We start from the raw sequence: 19240 nt of genomic DNA, 5'->3' as shown, positions 1-19240 counted from the left end.
TTAAAGTGGGTGAGATAACGTCCCATGCAAAGTACCATACCCATCAGAGATTAGGGCCCATGCAAAGTACTATACCCTTCCATGTTGAATGGTGAGAAACAAGGTGAAATGCACCATGCAAATCATACTCTAGGGACATAGTACTTTGTATGGGGCTCAAAGTGGGTGATATTAAGGCCCATGAAGAGTACCATGACCATTGAAGATATGCACATTCGAATGAGATACCCCAAGGCATGTTTTTTGTCACTCGTGCATGATATGTGGTGAGAAACAAGGGAAAATGCACCCCAACTATGCAAATGATATTTAATAAACATGGTACTTTGCACGACGCTTAAAGATTATGAGATTAAGGCCCATGCAAAGTGCCATGACCATCGAAGACATGCACATTGAATGAGAATGTTTTTTTACCTTAACAAATGATGCATAGTGATGAGAAACAAGAAAAAATGCATCTTGACCATGCAAATGTTATCCAGTGGTATGATACTTTACCCAAACCTTAACATACTTATATTAATATCTATGCAAATTATCATACCCATTTGAGATGCACACATAGGGATACATATTTTGTTCTTTGTTTTGAGGGACGTTTGCTTGTGCAATAATTATTTAGAAGTAATTAAATTCTATTTTCATTTTCTATTGCAGCTAATCTTCTTTTTTTTGAATTCAAGATTTCACTTTGCAAGAGCTTTTAGCTGTGGCATTGTGTTTGAGAAATGAAGCAATTGCCTTTGGGCTAATAATCAATCTTGATCCCATGAGCTTGTGTCATTTTCAATGTTGTGGTAACAAAAGATATGTGATGATAATTAATCAACATGATTTTCCCTCAAATAGAATTAAAATATCCACATGGAGATTTTGAAACACTTGGTGACGTGTTAGAAGGTGAAATTATTAACATGCAAGCATAGAGAATTCTTTAGGATCAGGATGAGATCATTCCAACATGGCTTTTCTTCTTGATATTACACAAACTTATCTTCACAGAAAAAAGTTGTGGACATTTTGTCTTTCTTTGGAGAAGTATTAGGATTTGGCAAATTTATTGGCCATGTCCATAATATACTTTGTATGATCAAAGTCATTAAGTTGACATGTGAATACAACATTCAAAGTGCAACAGAGAATAGTTCACATTTACAAGTGCATCATACTATCACTTGGGGGTAGCTTTCTTGAAATCTCATTTGGTGAAAAAATCTATTTCAATGTGATCCACGACACAAGAAGGTAGTACCGAGATCATGGGAGAGACACCTAGATTAATAATTCAAGAGCACAAAGGCAAGGGGTTAGTGGAATAAACGATTTGACAATAGTAAATTTAATGTAGTTTTTCATCATTTACTATCAAAACAACACTTAAAATTTATTGTGTGCATAAGTAGATGCTAGTTGGAGTATTTCACGTGTCAAATATTCCCTCAACATTATTCCAAGAATATACAATAAATATGTAAGGACAAAATTAGAACACTCTTGACATGGCAATTGAGAATTTATTAATTTTTCACCATAGTATTACAAATTGAGGAATGTGCTTCAACTTTGCAAAGTAGGTTGAGAACTCAATACACATAGTATTGCAATTTAACATTTAGAAGGGGGAAAATGACTTTGCAAATTGGTCAAGGGAAAGAAATGAATATATTTTGCAATGATAATAGGGAAAGGAGGACCATTGTGGAAAAGAAATAATGGTGAGGTAATACAAGTTTGATTTTTTTAAGTCCAAGAAAACTACAATTTCTTGTAGTCTCTAAGCTTTAATTGTCTACTATAGGGCATTCTTAAGCCTAGGCCCATCACTAAATATTGAAATTCTAAGATACCAATATGGTTAATGGAAGGGGATTTTATAAATTAGGTCCCTTACAATCCATTACACATCATGAAGGGGTTTGAAAAATACTTACTCAATGTAATTTAGTTATGTGAATATACAAAGAAGACATTTAAATTTCATAGTTGAACATGTATACATGTGGAAGAGGGGTAAACATTTACCTATGTCCTTTCTCACATGCATTTCATGGGTTTTAAGAGTGAGAGACCACCCCGGGTTTTTAATTGGTGGACCCTTTGTCCATTTCCTTGCACTTTATGTGGTAGCAGGTATGATTTGCTTATTTGTTTCTTGTGCATTCACCGCATGGAAAAAATTTTCAATTTAGAAAATCATAATAACTGCTATAAACAAAGCAATAAAAAGTAGCATGGCTTTGTCAGTTTAAAGAAGCCATGCCCTTTTATAGCCTTCGATCGCTACACCAAATTAGTAGATCATGTGCTTGCTTCAAACATGCAACTAGGCAATATTTTGGCATTGCTCGGCCAACATTATAGCGCTCTCACTAAACATAACATGGTTTACCGAATTTGGAAAAGTGTAACTAAGCAAGAAAACTACCTTGCAAAAGCATACCTTAAGTTATGTCATGGCTAGATTTGAATTTCTAGCTAGCTATTGTGCTTTCTACTGTGCTTTTAAGTGCTTTATGCTGTGCTTTTAATGCTTCTATGTACTTCCATATGCCTTAATGTGCTTTTGCGTGCTTTATATAGTGCTTTTAAGCAATCACTCATATGCTTTTATGTGCTTTCTATTATGCTTTCAACATTTCTCATGTGTTTCTAGAATCTCTCAAGTGCTTTAGTATGCTTTCTATTATGCTTTAAAGTTGTCGGAATGTGTTTTATGTGCTTTCTTTCATAATTTGAAGAAGTCCTCATGTTCTTTAAAGTGTGGTCTATTGTGCTTTTATGTTCTTTTTATTGTGCTTTGAAGTAGTCATCATGTGCTTTCTATTGTGCTTTTATGTGCTTTATGTGTGTCTCTATGCTTTCTATTATGCTTTTATGTGCATTCTATTGTGCTTCTATGCACTTTCTATTCTGCTTTTATGTGCTTCTATATGCTTTCTATTGTGCTTTTGTCTTTGTGATTTGGAAAAAATGGTATGATTTGTCAAATCCCCAATGGATTAGGTGTTAGACCCTTTCTTACCTTGGATCAGGTGTTAGACTCTTTCTTACCTAATTAGATAAGATTAATGGTCTTCTTTTGCTTTGATCTATAGGCACTACAGTTTCACGAAGCAGAAGAATTGTGTGGACATGCACTGAAGATTCATATCACAACCAATTAGGGCATTTAGAAGAAGCAATGGACACCAAATGACAATTGAGCATCTAGTGTTATCTAGTGTGTCTTTGAGGTCACATGGAAAGGATGTGGATGTGGATGTGGATGTGGTTGCTATGAATTGTAGCATAAGAGATGCCTATGCTACATTGTGTCAATTTGATGAAGCTATTTTCTCCAACCGAAGGCACTCAACTTACTCAAGTCAACGAACGGAGATGAAGCTATTTTCTACTATTGAAGTCACTCAACATATATGGCCTCCATATATGCAACTTAATAGTGCTTTATATGAACATGCAAAAGCCAAAAGAATATAAGAATTACTACGAGAGCCCCCTGAGGATATATAATAATCAAAATGCTAGGCACTCCCCATAGGATTGCAAGTGGTTTGTTAAAAATTGCAGTAGTATTTGAAAGCATGAATCAATGAGAACATGCAATTTTCCTTATTCATTGGGCTCTAGATATTTTAGAAGTGCTATCAAGGCAATAAAGCATTGCAGCAAGCGTGGAAGCTCAAATGGGTATGCTATATCTTACTATCTTTGAAAGTTTGAAGAAGCATTTATGGCCTTCAAGAGAGGAGGCTCCAAGTTGCGATTGGGTGTTAAAAAGGAAATTTTACTAGTTGGGGATTTCCCTTAATCATATGGGACTTCCTTGCATGAGACTCAAGAGATCTATGGTCCTCACCATCCTAAGACCTTGGTTTTTTGTGGTAACCTTGTGGGTGCATATGATTGGGCAACTGCTACTTTTGATCTCTCCATGTCTATGCTAAACGAGATAGATGGGGCCATTATCCTGCTCGAACACATTGTTGAAGTGAAAGAAGAGAGGCTGGAAATGGTTCATCTACAAGTTGGTTCCATTACTAAGGGAAATCGAGGCAATGAAGGGTCAAAAAGGCCAATAGCCCCTTGAAGAATTATTTTCTTAAGATATCAAATGCGGACAAGTTGTAGAGTGCTCGTATGTTCCTCTATAACGGATGCAATAATTGGCATGAACTAAAGTGTAATCCATTCCTAATAACATAAGCATTTTCCTTGTATCCTTGCTTGAGTTAGTACTTGTATTTCCTTTTGGGAAATAGTGCTTGAAGTAACCTAAGACACCATTCAATGAATTTGAAGCAACAAATGGAAGTACTAATGCAATGAAAATATTCATTTAAGTAACTCAAATCTCTTACTCAAAGAGGGATGAAATGATAGAGTCTAACATCCATAAGTTGCTTGTAAATTTAAGATAAGAAGAATGGTTGCAAGGCAAGATTTGCTTGCCCCTTCATATAGCATGGTGCTTGCTTCACATTTTAATATCTCCTCCTTAGGACTCATGTAATGGTCGAGGGCCAGATCCTCCCTAATCGCTCCAACATCTCCAGATCTTTCATCTTAGGGTGGAGGATAATAGTAAGTCTTCTTCAATCCTTCTATTATGTTTCTCTTCTGGCTCTTGGTCTTTCCTTACAGTGTTACAATATCCTTGGGTTAACATTGACTCATGAGGACGATTATACAATGCACGTGCTCTAAAACTTCTTGGAATAATTTATCTCCTTACATGGCAAGAATTTAGTGAATTGAGTCAAAAAAGTCATAAATAAGAATGGAATTTTAATACCTGAAAAGACATGTGAATAGACTCATAAACATAGCCAAGATGGACTTTGTACCTCATCATTCAAGTCAACCTCAGGTATTTTGGATCCAACTTGGACCTCAACTCATTTGGCACATGGACATAGGCAATGCAACCAAAAATTTTCAAATGAGAAATGTCTGGTTTTCTACTAGTATACATCTCCTCTGGCGTCATGCCATGTATTGCTGTAGTGGGAGTCCTATTCATTATGTAAACTACTGTAGCAACTGCTTCAGCCCAATAATAATCTGGTAGATCTTTCTCATTTAGCATGGCCCTAGATACCTCTCCAATATGCCTATTTTTCCTTTCTGCAATTCCATTTTGCTGTGGGGTATGACTGCATGAATATTGCTGCTTTATGCCATGCTCCTGCAAGAACCTTGCAAACTCATTTGAGAGGTACTCTCCCCCTCCATCTGACCTTAGGTATTTTATTTGCAGGCCTGTTTCTTTTTCAACCATAGCTTTAAAAGCTTTGAAGTGCCCAAACACTTCACTTTTCTTTTTCATAAAATACACCCAAAGTTTTCTGCTGAAGTCATCAATAAATGTGACAAAATAGTGACAGCCTCCAATAGATGCAGCTTTAGTAGTCCACACATCAGAGTGGATTAATTCCAATGGCTTTTTACTCTCTTGAACATGCCTAGGAAATGGTTTCCTTGCCTGTTTTCCAAATTGACAGGCTTCACAAACCTTATGCATTTTTGCAACCTTGAATTTAGGCAATCCTGCAATAATATTTTGGGCTTGCATTGATTTAAGTCGCTGTATATTAACATGACCAATGTGTTTATGCCAGATATCAATATTTGCAACTACACCAGTCCCATGTGCAAACATTGCTGCACTCAATTCAGGCATGTCCGCATCCAACGTAAACATCCTGCCCTTCTTCTTTCCTTTTGCTATCAAGTGACTGTTATTTTTCATATCCTCAACAAAGCATCCATGAGGATTAAATCTAACCTGCAAGCCCTGCTCAACCATTTGACCAATAGAAACCAGGTTCTTGGTGATGTTTGGGACATGAAATACATCAGACAGGTATTTCTTTTTCCCATCCTGCATAGACAAAGGAATTTTACCAATTTGCACAATAGGATGTGCAGTATCATCACCAGTCTCCACAAATCCTGGTTTTTCCATTTTCCTTGCATCCTGCATCCATTCTGCATGACCTGTCATGTGGTTTGAAGCACCTGAGTCAACATACCACACATCATTTCGTTCTTCTGCACTTGTCACAGAATTGGTCATATGCTGCACCATAAATAGATGCTCATTTCTGTCATCACCTTGTCTACTAGAAGATGCATAATTGCCTTGCTGCAATTTTCCATTCATAATGTCATTCTGCTTTTTGTAGCAGTCCTTAGCCATATGACCCATTTTACCACAGTAGTAGCATTCAACATTGCTGTTTGCATTTTGGCCTCTCTGCCATCCACCACGGCCTCTTTGGCTCCCCCTGCCTCTAGAGTTACCACGTCCTCCTGCATAGGACTGGTTTTCTTGAGTTTGCTGCATATTCTGATTTCTACCACGGCCTGCAGATCGGCCTCCTCTACCTTTGCCTCTTGTTGATTGGGAACATTAGGAAGAACAGGTTCTTCTTCATTTCCTGTAATGAACTCCCAATAGCCTTTTCCCATAAGGAAATTCGTCAATCTAAACTTCCATGCTTGGAAGTTATTCTTGTCAAGCTTTTCAGTGACAATCTGTGAAAGAGAATCAGATGCCATTACAGAACACTGCAAAATATTCTGTCACTACAAAAAACACAGCTTTTGCCTCACATGGGCAAATCTGCAAAACTGACAAAAGTGGTATTTGACTACACAGTCACTTCCTAGTGACGATTTTGCATCAACAGGCAACAAGCATGATTCTGCAACTCCCAATATCTCTGCACACAGGCATACGATGCAATTTCTGCGGCAACTTTTCACTAACTAACCGAGCAGTGGTCGCACAGCAAAAACAGGGTCTTTTTCTGAGTGCCTGCGAAGAACTTCCGCCTTCCAAACGGGCCCCAAAATGGCCTCTAATTAGAAAAATAAAGTCACCAAGGGCTTTGCCCTTGCCCGCAACACATACTGTGCTCTCGCCACACCGCGAAGGGCCTCTCAATTTGAGACAGTGCACTCTTGCACTTCTGGCTGTGCTACCTGCAGAGATTTGCTCCCAAACTCGAAATAGGAAAGCAACACTGGTCCTCTTACCAAAACACCACAAACTTGGTTTGCTTTCTTGAGCTCCTTACCACGAACAAGGCTCTGATACCATGTGAAGATAGTGGGAGAGAGGGAAGGAGTCTCACTTGCGGCTTTCTCACATGCACAATGGGGGAATACACACAAAGGTGGAGGCTGAAAACAGTTTTCCTCTTCTTAGTTGTGAAAGCCAAAAGAACTCAAGTACAAAGAAATAGAAGAACCCTATATGTGGGTCTCAAACCAAACTCAACTAACTAAGGTGGCATACTAACTGAGCCACAAACTAGAGTAGATAAGGATAGCTGTCATCCAGCTATTATTCGTGGGCGGTATACCAACCGCATCTCCAGCTAACAAGTCGGTGACATAAATACACAACAATCACCCTAGCATATCGCAAGTGGAGCTTGATATCTCAATAGAAACTACTCAACCACCTTGATCCACATGAGAAGGAGAGACTCTTGCATGAATTCGAATATGAGAGGTAGCAACACTCAAACACACCACCTGCCTCTATGGAGATATCCCAACATACTAGGGGGGAGAGAGAGAGAGAGAGAGATCATAAACATAGACACTCGGGGTTGAGAGCTATAGGAAGTGGCACAGAGATGCATAGTCCCAAACTATCTCCACTCTACCCTATTTGATTAATACCTAAATGGATATGTGAGGGACTAGTTTTGTGAACCAAATGCATTGAATTTGTTCCTTTGCATTCAAAATGGTAATGGCAGACTTAAACCAAAAAGTAAACAAAAATCAGGTATTGACCAATTGAGGGAGGAATTCCCATTGCCATTGGGGCAAAGGTTTGACTCCTGATAGATGTTGAGAAACATTGCTATTGTGCTTGAGTTGTGGAAACACCAATCTATATGGCAGCAAGAAAAAAGGAAGGGAGGTTGTTGGCTTGGGCACACACCAATGGTTGGACACTGGTCAAGAAAGAAATGAAGGACATACCCAAGAAATATGATCAACAGAGATGTGTGAACGAGGAAGGAGAAAGTAGCACCACCCATAATAGGTGTGGGTGCCTATGTCGGAGAGATAGGTCTAGTCTTTGATCTAGTTATAATACCCCAAAAATTCTTAGATACCAATAAGTGGTGCACCAAAGTATGGCCACATGGGATAGATGGTACCATCAAGCTTGTCCATAGCACAAATCATCTAAGCAAGTCATTGTTGGCCATTGCAAAAATCCCCAAAAAGAAAGTACCCTACAAATGTCAAAGCTTGAAGACTATCACTTCAATAAGTTGGTTGTCTAAGGGGTTGCAAATTTGCAAATATCAAGCCATAAACGACAACAAAAACTCTACAAATGTGAAGGCCTAATGAGCTCCTCAACAATGAACCAAATGCAATAATATATCCTCAAAGGGTGCCTGCAAATGTAACCAGTAAATGCTATCTAGCTACTACATCAAGGGCACAAAGCTACAATTTGCACAATGGATACCAAAGAATACCAAAGGCACAAGGGCCAATTGCAAAAACAAATGGAGCAAAGCCCCCAATTCTGAGATGGAAAATGTACCAAAGCAAGGACAAATATAAATTTCATGCACCAAATGCACTATGACTATGAATTGGTTGAAAGCCCTAATTTCTTGAGGGAAATTGAACGAAAAAGAGGAAAAATCTAGGAAAAAACCGCAAAATAGACCTGTATTATGCAATGTCTTTGCAAATCTACAAGATCAAACTACAATGTGTTGTCAATGTACCAAGAATTCCCAATTTTTGACAACTCTAGTAGTTCCAAAGTCAATTGCATTGACCAAAATCTGCACATAAGTGCTATAAATTGGAAAATATGAGCCCGAGATATAATGGAATCTACAAATCATTGTTATCATAGAAATCCATAGATAGTGTGGACCAAAACTACAAAATTGTACAGATATCAATGAAATCTTAGGCAGCAGTGGGCACAAGGTTTGTACAGCTTTAGACAGAATTTAAGTATTGTTGAAAATGGTTGAAATTTGCAAGAGCCAATTATGCCTATATGAAAGGTCTCCTATAAGAAAATGGAAACAAAAATTGAGCTAGAATCTTAGAACAAGGTCACAAAAGTGGTCACTCAACCAGCTAGAGCTTCCAACAAGTTGAATGTGAGGAATAGCTAGTGCTTCTAGTAGATAGAGTAGTGTAGGTGCAAAGGTGAGGTAGGCGCCATTGAGGATTCATCTCAACATCATGTGTTACCATATGTGCATAGCACTAACATATAGAGTGCGTGCTAAAAGGAACAAGGGTTAGAAACCCTAATCCTAACCCTAAAGGGTTTGCATATATTCATTATTTTCAACTAAACCTAGTGTACAATTAGTCATTTGTCGTGTGCCCTCTAGCTATACCCTCTCTCCTCATCTCCTCTCTTCTCCTCTCCCCTCATCATATGGTATTGGACCTCATGGTTGTACCTTCTGCTTAGGCATCAATATCCTAGCATGAGAGATTGAGAGTTCTCTAGTGATTGTGAGATCACTTCCATTAAGAGTTTTTCAGTTTCTTTGAGAAATCTTTTGCTCATCTCTCTTGAGTGTTTGTGAGAATTCGTTTCTTCAATGCTTTGAGAGGATTTTCATTGAGAGAGAGATTTGTGTTAGTGACTAGTGGATCTTAGTGGATCTTGAAAGAGAGAGAGAAGATCCATTAGAATAGAGATGTATGTTTCATTGAGGGCAACAAGCAGGCAAAAGCAACTCAACAAAGCATACAACAAAGGTACTCGAAGCTAACACTACAGCCACCACAAGCAACACAAGCTACCTAGCTCTAACATCTACAAGTAGCCCAAGAATGAGCTCGGCCTCAAGTGACATGGAACTACCAAAAAACCACGCTCTTCATCAACGACTACCGATTGCCAACAGCTCAGAACTCTACAGACAACTAAAAGTACACCTAAGCTCCAACAATTTTGCCATAAGCAACAAGCCTATGCAAGTGGCTACCTGAAAGCAAAATGACAACCAAGACCTAGCTCTATGCATGAGACTTCTACTACAATGTACACACAATTGGCAGACTACTCCTGCAATCAATGGAAGCTATAGATAGCAAAACAATGACCAATGTCGCTCCAACAATGAAACTCTATGACCTTCAACTCTACCACAAGGCTCACACACAATTGACACGCATGGAACCAATGGCTAACCATAGGCTCATAGACAACCGACACGAAGCAAGAAGCCACAGCTCCATCGATATAATGACTAGCCACAACAACCTTCAACAGCAGATGACTCAACCTAGTAGAGGCACTCAGCTACAATTCCAACAAAGCAAGGTGATGGTCCACGATGGAAAGGACAAAAGCAACGATGGAAAAAATCACCGTGATGGAATCTTTAAGATTTTGATAGATTTTGTGAGATTCGACTATGTGCCACGTGGGTGTCCATATACCACATCCCCAGGGTCAAGCTAAGGCTTTAGTAAGCAGATTGACATGTGGCAGATGCCATGTTAGCAACCCTTATCTACCACATCACCACGTTAACAAGAGCGCCCCACTACCACATCATCAAGGCACCCTATCCTTGCACATCATCACTACCACATAAGCACATCTGCCATGTCATTAGATGACCTCATTGCCAGGTTAGCAAGTCCACATCATCAAGCACCAAGTCACCTATGACATCATCTGCCACATGGCAAACAGCTACCCCTGCGACAGGCACAATTACCTTTTCATAAGCACAATCTCCTCTTTGCATCTGCACACAGGTACCAACTCACACACAGTGCTCCATAGGCACATCCCTAGAGACAACTTTTAATGTGGCTATAATTGCCAAATCATCATTTTCACCCTTTTTTGCCCCTCCACCTAGATCAAGCCGTATTATCAAGGAAGAATTTGAGGGTGCTTCAAAAAGAAAAATCACTCGATTTTTTGTTCCTACATGCTCATCACATCATGCGTACATTTTGGCACTTGTATCATACACTTTTTAGCCTCAGTATCAAATCCACTTCTTACACACATTCAAGCCTGTACATTGACACATTTGACCCTGCACCTAAAAGAAACAAAAGGAAAAGAAACTATTTGTTGCTTTTCATTGCTCGATGTTTGGTCTAGCTTTAGATTAGTGCAGATTAGTTCATCCATAGAGGAGACATCTCCAAAGCAACAAATCAAAGCCATGCTCAAAATTCCCCACTAGTTCCTACTCGAAGTCAGTCCCTATGCTCACATACGGATTCACATCATCACATTTCTTGATACCCAACCACCTTCATGTCATTGAGCATATTTTAGAATTTTCATAGGTATTGGCTAATTGATTAATGGGTAGATTGCACATCATTTCATTTTGCACACACATTGTCTACATTGTAAAGCCTTATAGGCCATTTTTTGGCATTTGTGCATGTTATTTCAGCATTTTAAACCCTCTTGGCTATTGTCAGCATCATTTTCCTTATAAGCCTTGTAATAGATTGGATTATATATTATAGCTCTATCTTCACCAATAGTTAGTTAATACAAACAATGTTCTGCAGTTGATTCAGACAGTATTTTCACAGGCACTTTGAGTACTATTGTGCACCATGTTTACCAGTAGCAACCTTAATTTGGAGGCATCTGCTAAGTTGGACAACTCCAATTATAGCACATGGAAATACCAAATGGACACCATTCTTGTACTTCAAGACAAAGGGAAGTATGTGGATGGATCTACACCTAGACCATCAAGCAGCAGCTCCTACCATTTCGAGAGCACAAGCAAAAGGGTCTTACCCTACACCCATGGTGTCCACACTTGTCATAGATCTTGCCAATGCCTAAGCATAGGCAGAATGGGACAAGAAAGACAAATATGCATATCGTTTGATTAAGCAAACATGCAAGATGTCATGCTTGGATAGCTCAACACAGTGAAGACATCAAAAGAAGCATGGGATATGTTTGTAGCTCTTTATGAGTCTAAGAACACATCCAAGATTCTCACATTGAGAAACTAGATCAACCATGTTTTTCGCAACAATAGCAATGAAACTGGACATGCTTATGTACTCAGGATCAAAGATTACAACAATCAACTTGTAGCAATAGGAGATACTCTGAATCCCACAAAGATGGTTCCAAGTCATCTTGAATAGACAAGGAGAGGGGTACGAGAATCGAGTCTTAGAGTATTGCCATTCAATGGCAAATTCCAACACTAAAAGAGTTATAGTTAGTGTTACTTGGTGAAAAACTGAGGATGCGGGCCATTCAAGCATGGAAAGGTCATTTCAATGATCAATCATTCACAGCCTTAGACAAAGATAGAGGCAAAGGCTGAGGCAGAGCTAGAGCACTCAGAGAAGTGGTCATCAACATCAACAAAATTAGCATCCACATCAGTATCCAAGAGGAAATCATTCCAATCGAGGGAGATTTCAAGGAAGAATGAATCCATCCACCAACTTATCAAACATTCAGTGCAACTACTATCATAATTTTGGACACTATAAAAGAGATTGCCACAAGAAGCAATATGACCAAGAGGTCAATCTGGTAGCAAAAGAAGGAATTTTTGTGTAAGAGAAAATCACCGCGGTGGACATTCAAGTCATAGTCATTATGCCAATGAACTGCAAATAATGTATCCTGCAAGTAAGGATATGTAGAAGACTAAAACAATTGTAATTCCAAATGGAAATGCAATTATCAAGTTGATCAAGCAGATCAAGATCCTTGGTACATCAATAGTGGTGCATCATCTCACATGACAAAGCATCAAGAGTGGTTCATAGAGATGAAAACCATTAGAAGGATCGAACAATGTTATCTGCATTGTAGATAACACACAAAATCTAGTTCAAGGGAAAGGCATTGTCCCTATGAACAATTTAAGTTGTATAAAAGGATTGGTGAAAGATGTACTCTATGTTCCAAAGCTCAGCAAGAATCTCTTCTTAGTTGGGAAAATGACGGGACACAACTATCAAGTCATCTTCAATGGAGATGAATGCACACTCAAAGACAAATCTAGAGGATATTAGCTAGTAGGAAAAGCAATCAAGGAAGGGTGCTTGTTCAAAATGCCAGCTTTAGAACCAGACTTGCATGCCATGTCAGCTCAACAACAACAGCTCATGGCACTTTCTACAATTTGGCATAAGAGATATGGACATGTCAATTTCAAAAATTTGATCCAGTTGAGAAGTTCAAATATGGCACTTGGCATTTCAAAACTTTAGAATAAAGAAATGGCATTTGCTAAAACTCCATTGGGAAAAGAACCTCAAAGAACATGGTTTTACAACCATGGCACCGGTAAATCAATTTGCAAATACGATTCTCTTGAATCTTACAACTGTGTAATTCTGCACACCTAGATAGCTGCTCATGTCCATAAAAACACACACAAGTTTTGACAATTTAGATTATACAAATGAACGAATAAAACCCATGGAATAAGAAAGGTGACAAATATGTCAAGAAATCAATCTCAAAATCAAGGCACCACCCTAGGGAGTCCTTAGGTGAACAGTGATCATCTTGAATATCTGCTTTAGGTAGCACAAGACACCCAGCAAAGCTCAACTTTCACAATCTCTAGGTGAAAGTTAAAAGCTATTAAGAGGACACCATATGACATCAATACAAATTGGTACAATAAGCATGAAGTATCAACTCAAAGTAATTGTGACATTGTAAATTCACCACATGGATTCTACTAAGCTTATTGACAACCTCATCTTTGTCTCTCTTACAAACATTCCTCTTGAAAGGATAATGAATTGAATGCCTCGATCCTAGGAGCCCTACATCTGTACAAGTAGAATGCACATCAAGTAATAGGAAGGTTTTGCGAGTGAAACTTGCAAGAGAATCGAACACAAGGCCTATCAACATGAGAATCTACATGCTATGCACAAGACAAAGCATTATCAACATGGTACACACAATATTCAATACTCTCGACATTAGGAACCCAATATTGTGCCATGTTGCTGATCTACAACTCATTATTGTGCACTCCATAAGAAACAAAGCACTCTAGAAGCATTCAACATCAAGCCAAGGACTCACATCAACAAGAAGTTCTAAAAACTATGGACAAGGCCTATTAACAATGAGAATCTACATGCGAGGTAAACGAAAAGCATAATCAACATGGTACACATGATAGTAAATACTTCGACATAACTTTGTGCCATGTTGCTAACCTATAGATCATTTTTGTTCAAACCACAAGAAACAAAGGAAGTTTGGAAGCACTAACATCCAAGTAAGGACTATTTTGACAACAATAATCACATCAAGAAGAAGTTCTATCAAATATGGACAATCCAACCTTGACAACCACAAAACCCCATGGAAGGGATGCAGTTCAAAATTTTGCCACTCAAAGCATTGGATACTCGAGGATGGTTAAGGCCACCCAACAATTCTATGTTTCCTTAGGTCTACATCACCTCATTAGTTGACTATCCTTGGACTAGCTTGGATAAGCATGGGAGCCACCTGACTTTATAGATCATAATGAGAGCTATAGAAATGGGATTGCATTTGTATTCTCCCATCTACACATCATACATAATGCAACCTTGGATGTATTTATGCTAACCTTTTGCAACAATTTTAAAATAAAACAATCAAAGGCCCCTCAACATGCATTCACTACTTTTGACATTCTAGACCTACTTGCACATGGCTTGGACTTTGTAGCTATGTACTTAGACATAATGCTTAAAGGGTTAGTTTCATAAAACATATTAAATTCGGGCATAATTTACTCCATAGGGCTTGCTTGATGACTGATGTAGTGTGGAAGGAGAACATCATGACGTGAGCGTTGGAGACCAATGGAAGCGTTTTGTTGTGCGTTGTGGTAGGGCTAACACCAGGTCGGGCGCAAACTTGTTGAACCAAGGGTCTCCATGAGAACCGATCCCCATGCAACAGAAAGGCAGGGGACAACGACTCATAATCATCGGGCACATGATGTGAACGGAAATGTGCAGTTTGAGGCCCCACGGTGATCAGGAAAGTCTAGCGGCGTCTCACGGTTCACAACAGATGTCGACTGTCAGAGGCCAAGCATAGATCGAAATGGTGGGCGGAGTGGGTGAGGCGGGTTGCGAGGGGGTGCGCTCGTGCACAGGCGGCGGTTGGATTGAGCTAAGAACTCGGTCCACCACGGATGGGTGTTGAAATGCGGGAGTGAAAAAGCGTTGAGTCGGTCGAAGACAACCTAGGGTCCTTGGGCCCGCTAAGACATTGTTTGTAACTTTGTTGAGTGAGTTCAAAGCAATACAAAAATCTTTCCGCCATGTCTAAGGTGAAGCTCAAATCCTCTGACGATGAGCTCTTCGAGGTCGATGAAATCGTTGCTTTTGAATCCCAGACCATCAAAGACATGATCGAAGACACTGGTACCGACCATGTCATCCCCTTGCCCAACGTCTCCAGCAAAATCCTCGTCAAGGTCATCGAGTATTGCTTGCATGTTGTTAAGGCTCGCAAGGGCGCGGATGACAAACCTTCCCTCCCCGAGGAGGATCTGAAAGCATGGGACGCCGAGTTTCTCAAAGTTGATCAGGCTAACCTCTTTGAACTTATCCTGGTATAATCTGCATTTCTGAGATCGTCTCAAGCTTTATACTCCTGTTTAATTGTAGTTTGTCGGTTGGTATAGCCCTCTTCTTTTCCCCTACAATTTCCTTTTTGTCAAAGGTACAACACACTGACGGTTTTCGTTTTTTCAACAGGCCGCCAACTATCTCAACATCAAAAGTTTACTGGATTTGACCTGTCAGAGTGTGGCCGACATGATCAAGGGGAGAACCCCAGAAGAGATCCGTAAGACCTTCAATATTAAAAATGATTTCACCCCAGAAGAAGAGGAAGAAGTGAGACGTGAAAATCAATGGGCGTTCGAGTGATGTCCCTTAACAGGTCCACGGCCTGCGATACTTTGCATCACTTGTTCAATTTGTCGCTACTGTAGTCGCTCGGGTCATAGGATCTTCATACTGGGCCGTGGACTTTAGATTGTAATGTTGTACTTTTTTGGGTAGACTGGACAATCACATCCAGTTTAGGGTCCTTCATATGTGTGTTATTGCTTTTCAAAACAGTGTCTTTTGAACTGGCTCTTCGATTCTATTGTTGGTCTACTAAAATAGTCTAAGTGAATGCCAGTTTGAGGTTTGTAATCCAAAACCTGGATTCTAATTGTAAAACAAAATTTAGGCTCCTTTGTCAGTGTTTCATTAAGTTGTTTCCTTTCCTTTGAAGACATCGCAAGCATTATTTTCAATAATTCTATTCAAAGACGACGGAAAGAATTCTGGATTTTGAAACCCACACGGCAGCTCATGCTTGGGTACTGCTGCGAACCTAAGCCTAGTTTTGCATACTAGGTAGCTTTCTTTTTTTAAAGCTTTGTTTCATGTGCTTTTTTGGGGGAAAGGGGTTTGGTCGTTCTGCTTTTTAGGTGTTTTCTTCTTTTTGGCCTGCTGTGGGGGGTAGGCTTATGTAGAGTGTCACCCTCCTAGAGAAACGAAAAACGTGTTGTTCTGATTGGTTATTTTTGTTGTGTCGTCATTGGTGGCTTTGATTTTTAATTTTTGTTCATCCCCCTTTCTCTCTTGTTGCTATTTTGGTCCCATCATTTTCTCCCCCCCCATCTCTCTATGTCTCTCTCAGCTTGAATCCCCCCCCCCTCTCTCTCTCTGTCTCTCTCTGTCTCTCTCCTTCTTTTTCTGCTTCTTATTCTCTCTCTTCTTCTTCTTCTTCTTCTTCTTCTTCTTCTTCTTCGCTCAGCTTCCAGGGAAGGCCTTTTGAAAGTATTCAACTTGTTCTTTTTCTCTTGTTTCTTCCATTTGTGTTTAGAAAAATTCTCTATTTTTAAGGTTTGCTATATCCAAGTCTTGTGATATGTATATATGTATCGTTGGTTTTTTGGAAAGTTGACTGGGACTGGCCAGGCTATGCGCTTTGTGAACTGCAGGAACGCAAAAAGAATAGATGGACTTCAACCATGCTGAATGAGTCATGTCTTCTTTGACTATTGTTTCATGAGGCTGTTCCTCATAATGCTATAAAGTTTGTCAGTCCCCTATGTGCACGTTGTAATTATTCGCTTGGAGGTTCTATGGTTTGGGGAGCACAAATTTGGTTGCGAATTTGATCTCCAAACATGTGAGATCCTATGAGCTTTAATTTCACATCTGGAATCAGTAATAAACATGTCTCCTGTCATGTTTCTGTAAAGTATGGGCCTAGGACATATCAAACTTTATCCAGGACTGGTTTTAAAAGGGTTTTCTTGGACTCTGTTGAATGAGTGTGCTAAAGTGGTATTCTCTGAACTGTTTTAATAAGATCTTTTAGTGTCGGCCTTCACCTGCCTGCTCATTATGAACTAGTATCAGACAAGTAATTCATGGCACAGTCGGTAGCTATTGAGGCTCATTTATTTTGATACTAGTGTATTTTGATACTAGTGAGCTTTGAATTTGAATTTGTAATGATTGGTGACTGGATGAGTTTCAAGATTTGTGAGACAGGAGATCATTAAATGAGCTTTCTTGGTGTCGTGAATACCCTTAAAGATGCACTTAGCTATGTCTTAATATACTTTGATTTGTGGAGATAATGTATTTTGGGCACTATTCCAAGCAAAGATGCACCATTTCATTTGCAAGCTTTTTTATGTCTTATGTGTAACTTGTTACCCCATGCTTAAGAAGAGTTGGTTCTGTTTTATGTATGCTTGGTTAATTATTTTGCATTAGTACATCTTTAATTCGAATATAGAGAAAACCTTGGTTCCTCTTCGCAGGTGCATCAAGGCACAGCAGTAGTTTGTATGCCCTTTCAAGCATGTTGTACTTGGAAATGCTCATTTAGGTTAGTGTTTAGAAGCAGCTGTAGCGTGAATGAAGAGAATGTGGATTGCTTTTTAATTAGTTCTCTTATGAGTGTTTTGGGTGTGTGGATATGTATGTGAGAGTATGCTTATACTATGGTCTACACCCATCATTGGGTGCTATTAGAGTCTATGGTTTCAACCTTGTGACTATCATTTGAAACTTTGAGGGGCATGTTCTTGGATTCATCTCTATATATTGTTAGAGCAAAACAATGCAGCGACATAATCCGAATCCCAAAGGGAAGTTATGTAGCCCAAGAACTCACACAATGGTATACATGGAATCCAATTTTTGTCGAAGGCATACACAAATACAAAATAGATACATTCAGTGTGCCATCCTCTACCTAGACACCCTGAAGACACAAAACATCGTGCTAAAAGTTGAGAAAATAGCCTTATGCTTCGACTTTTCGTGGCTAAAAAATAAAGATCATGACATCGGTTTTGAAAAGAAAAGATACACAAAGGTAGTAGGTGTTGAATATGTTTGCTCTTGGATAGATTTTCTTGTAGATAATCTTTACATCACAATAGGTGATTCTTTGTTTCAACAAATTATAGGAATCCCCATGGGCACTAATTGTGTGTTCTTTTTAACCAACTTTTATCTTTTCACTTATGAATTTGAGTTTATGCAATGTCTTATTTCTATCAATACCTACCCTATCATTTTACATAAGCTTAGCCAAGTTAGGTGTTTTATAGATGATTTATTTGTACAGGAGGTTCCTAACTTTCAAGACTATATGTGCAAAGATGCTTGTGCTTTTGGAGAAGGAATCTATCCTCGTGGCTCTTGTAAACTGAATTGCACTTCAAGGGGGGATTCTTGTGTTTTCTTAGATCTTAGACTTTCTCAATCTTCCATAGGATTAGAGCTTGATATCTACGATAAGTGTGAACAATGTGCATATAGTGGTTTACACATTATAAAAATGCCTCACATTGACTCAAAACATTTCTGATTTGGCAAAATATGGAGTCATTTCTTCCCAATTCCATAGATTTTCTCGCCTTTGTACAACTAAGGAGTCTTTTATCACTCAATGAAGTAATTTGATCACTTTACTATTACACAAGAGATATAATTCAAGGAAAATAATGAAATAAGATGAATGATATGTATCATTCAATAGGCCTACCCAAGAGGAGGAAGAAAGAGAGAGAGAGAAAAAGAGGGAGTCCGGACTCAGAGGGAGGGGTAGAGAGAGAGAGAGAGAGAGAAGAGAGGAGGGGGCTAAAAATGTGGAGAGAGAGGAGACTCTAGATTTCTACCAAGTGGTTCA

At 39.1% G+C, this 19240-nt stretch overlaps 1 protein-coding gene across 1 annotated transcript; it reads left to right on the top strand.

Moving 5' to 3' along the window:
* The first annotated feature begins 15309 nt into the window (after positions 1 to 15309).
* On the top strand, positions 15310 to 16272 carry LOC147892712 (SKP1-like protein 1A). The gene is made up of 2 exons (XM_087386925.1): positions 15310 to 15638; positions 15784 to 16272. Exons 1-2 carry the CDS (start codon positions 15345 to 15347, stop codon positions 15955 to 15957), a joined length of 468 nt encoding a protein of 155 aa, XP_087243051.1. The 5' UTR covers positions 15310 to 15344; the 3' UTR covers positions 15958 to 16272.
* The last annotated feature ends 2968 nt before the right edge of the window (positions 16273 to 19240 follow it).

Source organism: Dipteris shenzhenensis, chromosome 16 (assembly GCF_047967505.1).
Source record: "Dipteris shenzhenensis isolate YYH24624 ecotype China chromosome 16, Dip_SZ_1.0, whole genome shotgun sequence".
Taxonomy (NCBI): Eukaryota; Viridiplantae; Streptophyta; class Polypodiopsida; order Gleicheniales; family Dipteridaceae; genus Dipteris; species Dipteris shenzhenensis.
This window is presented reverse-complemented; position numbering and strand designations above follow the sequence as displayed.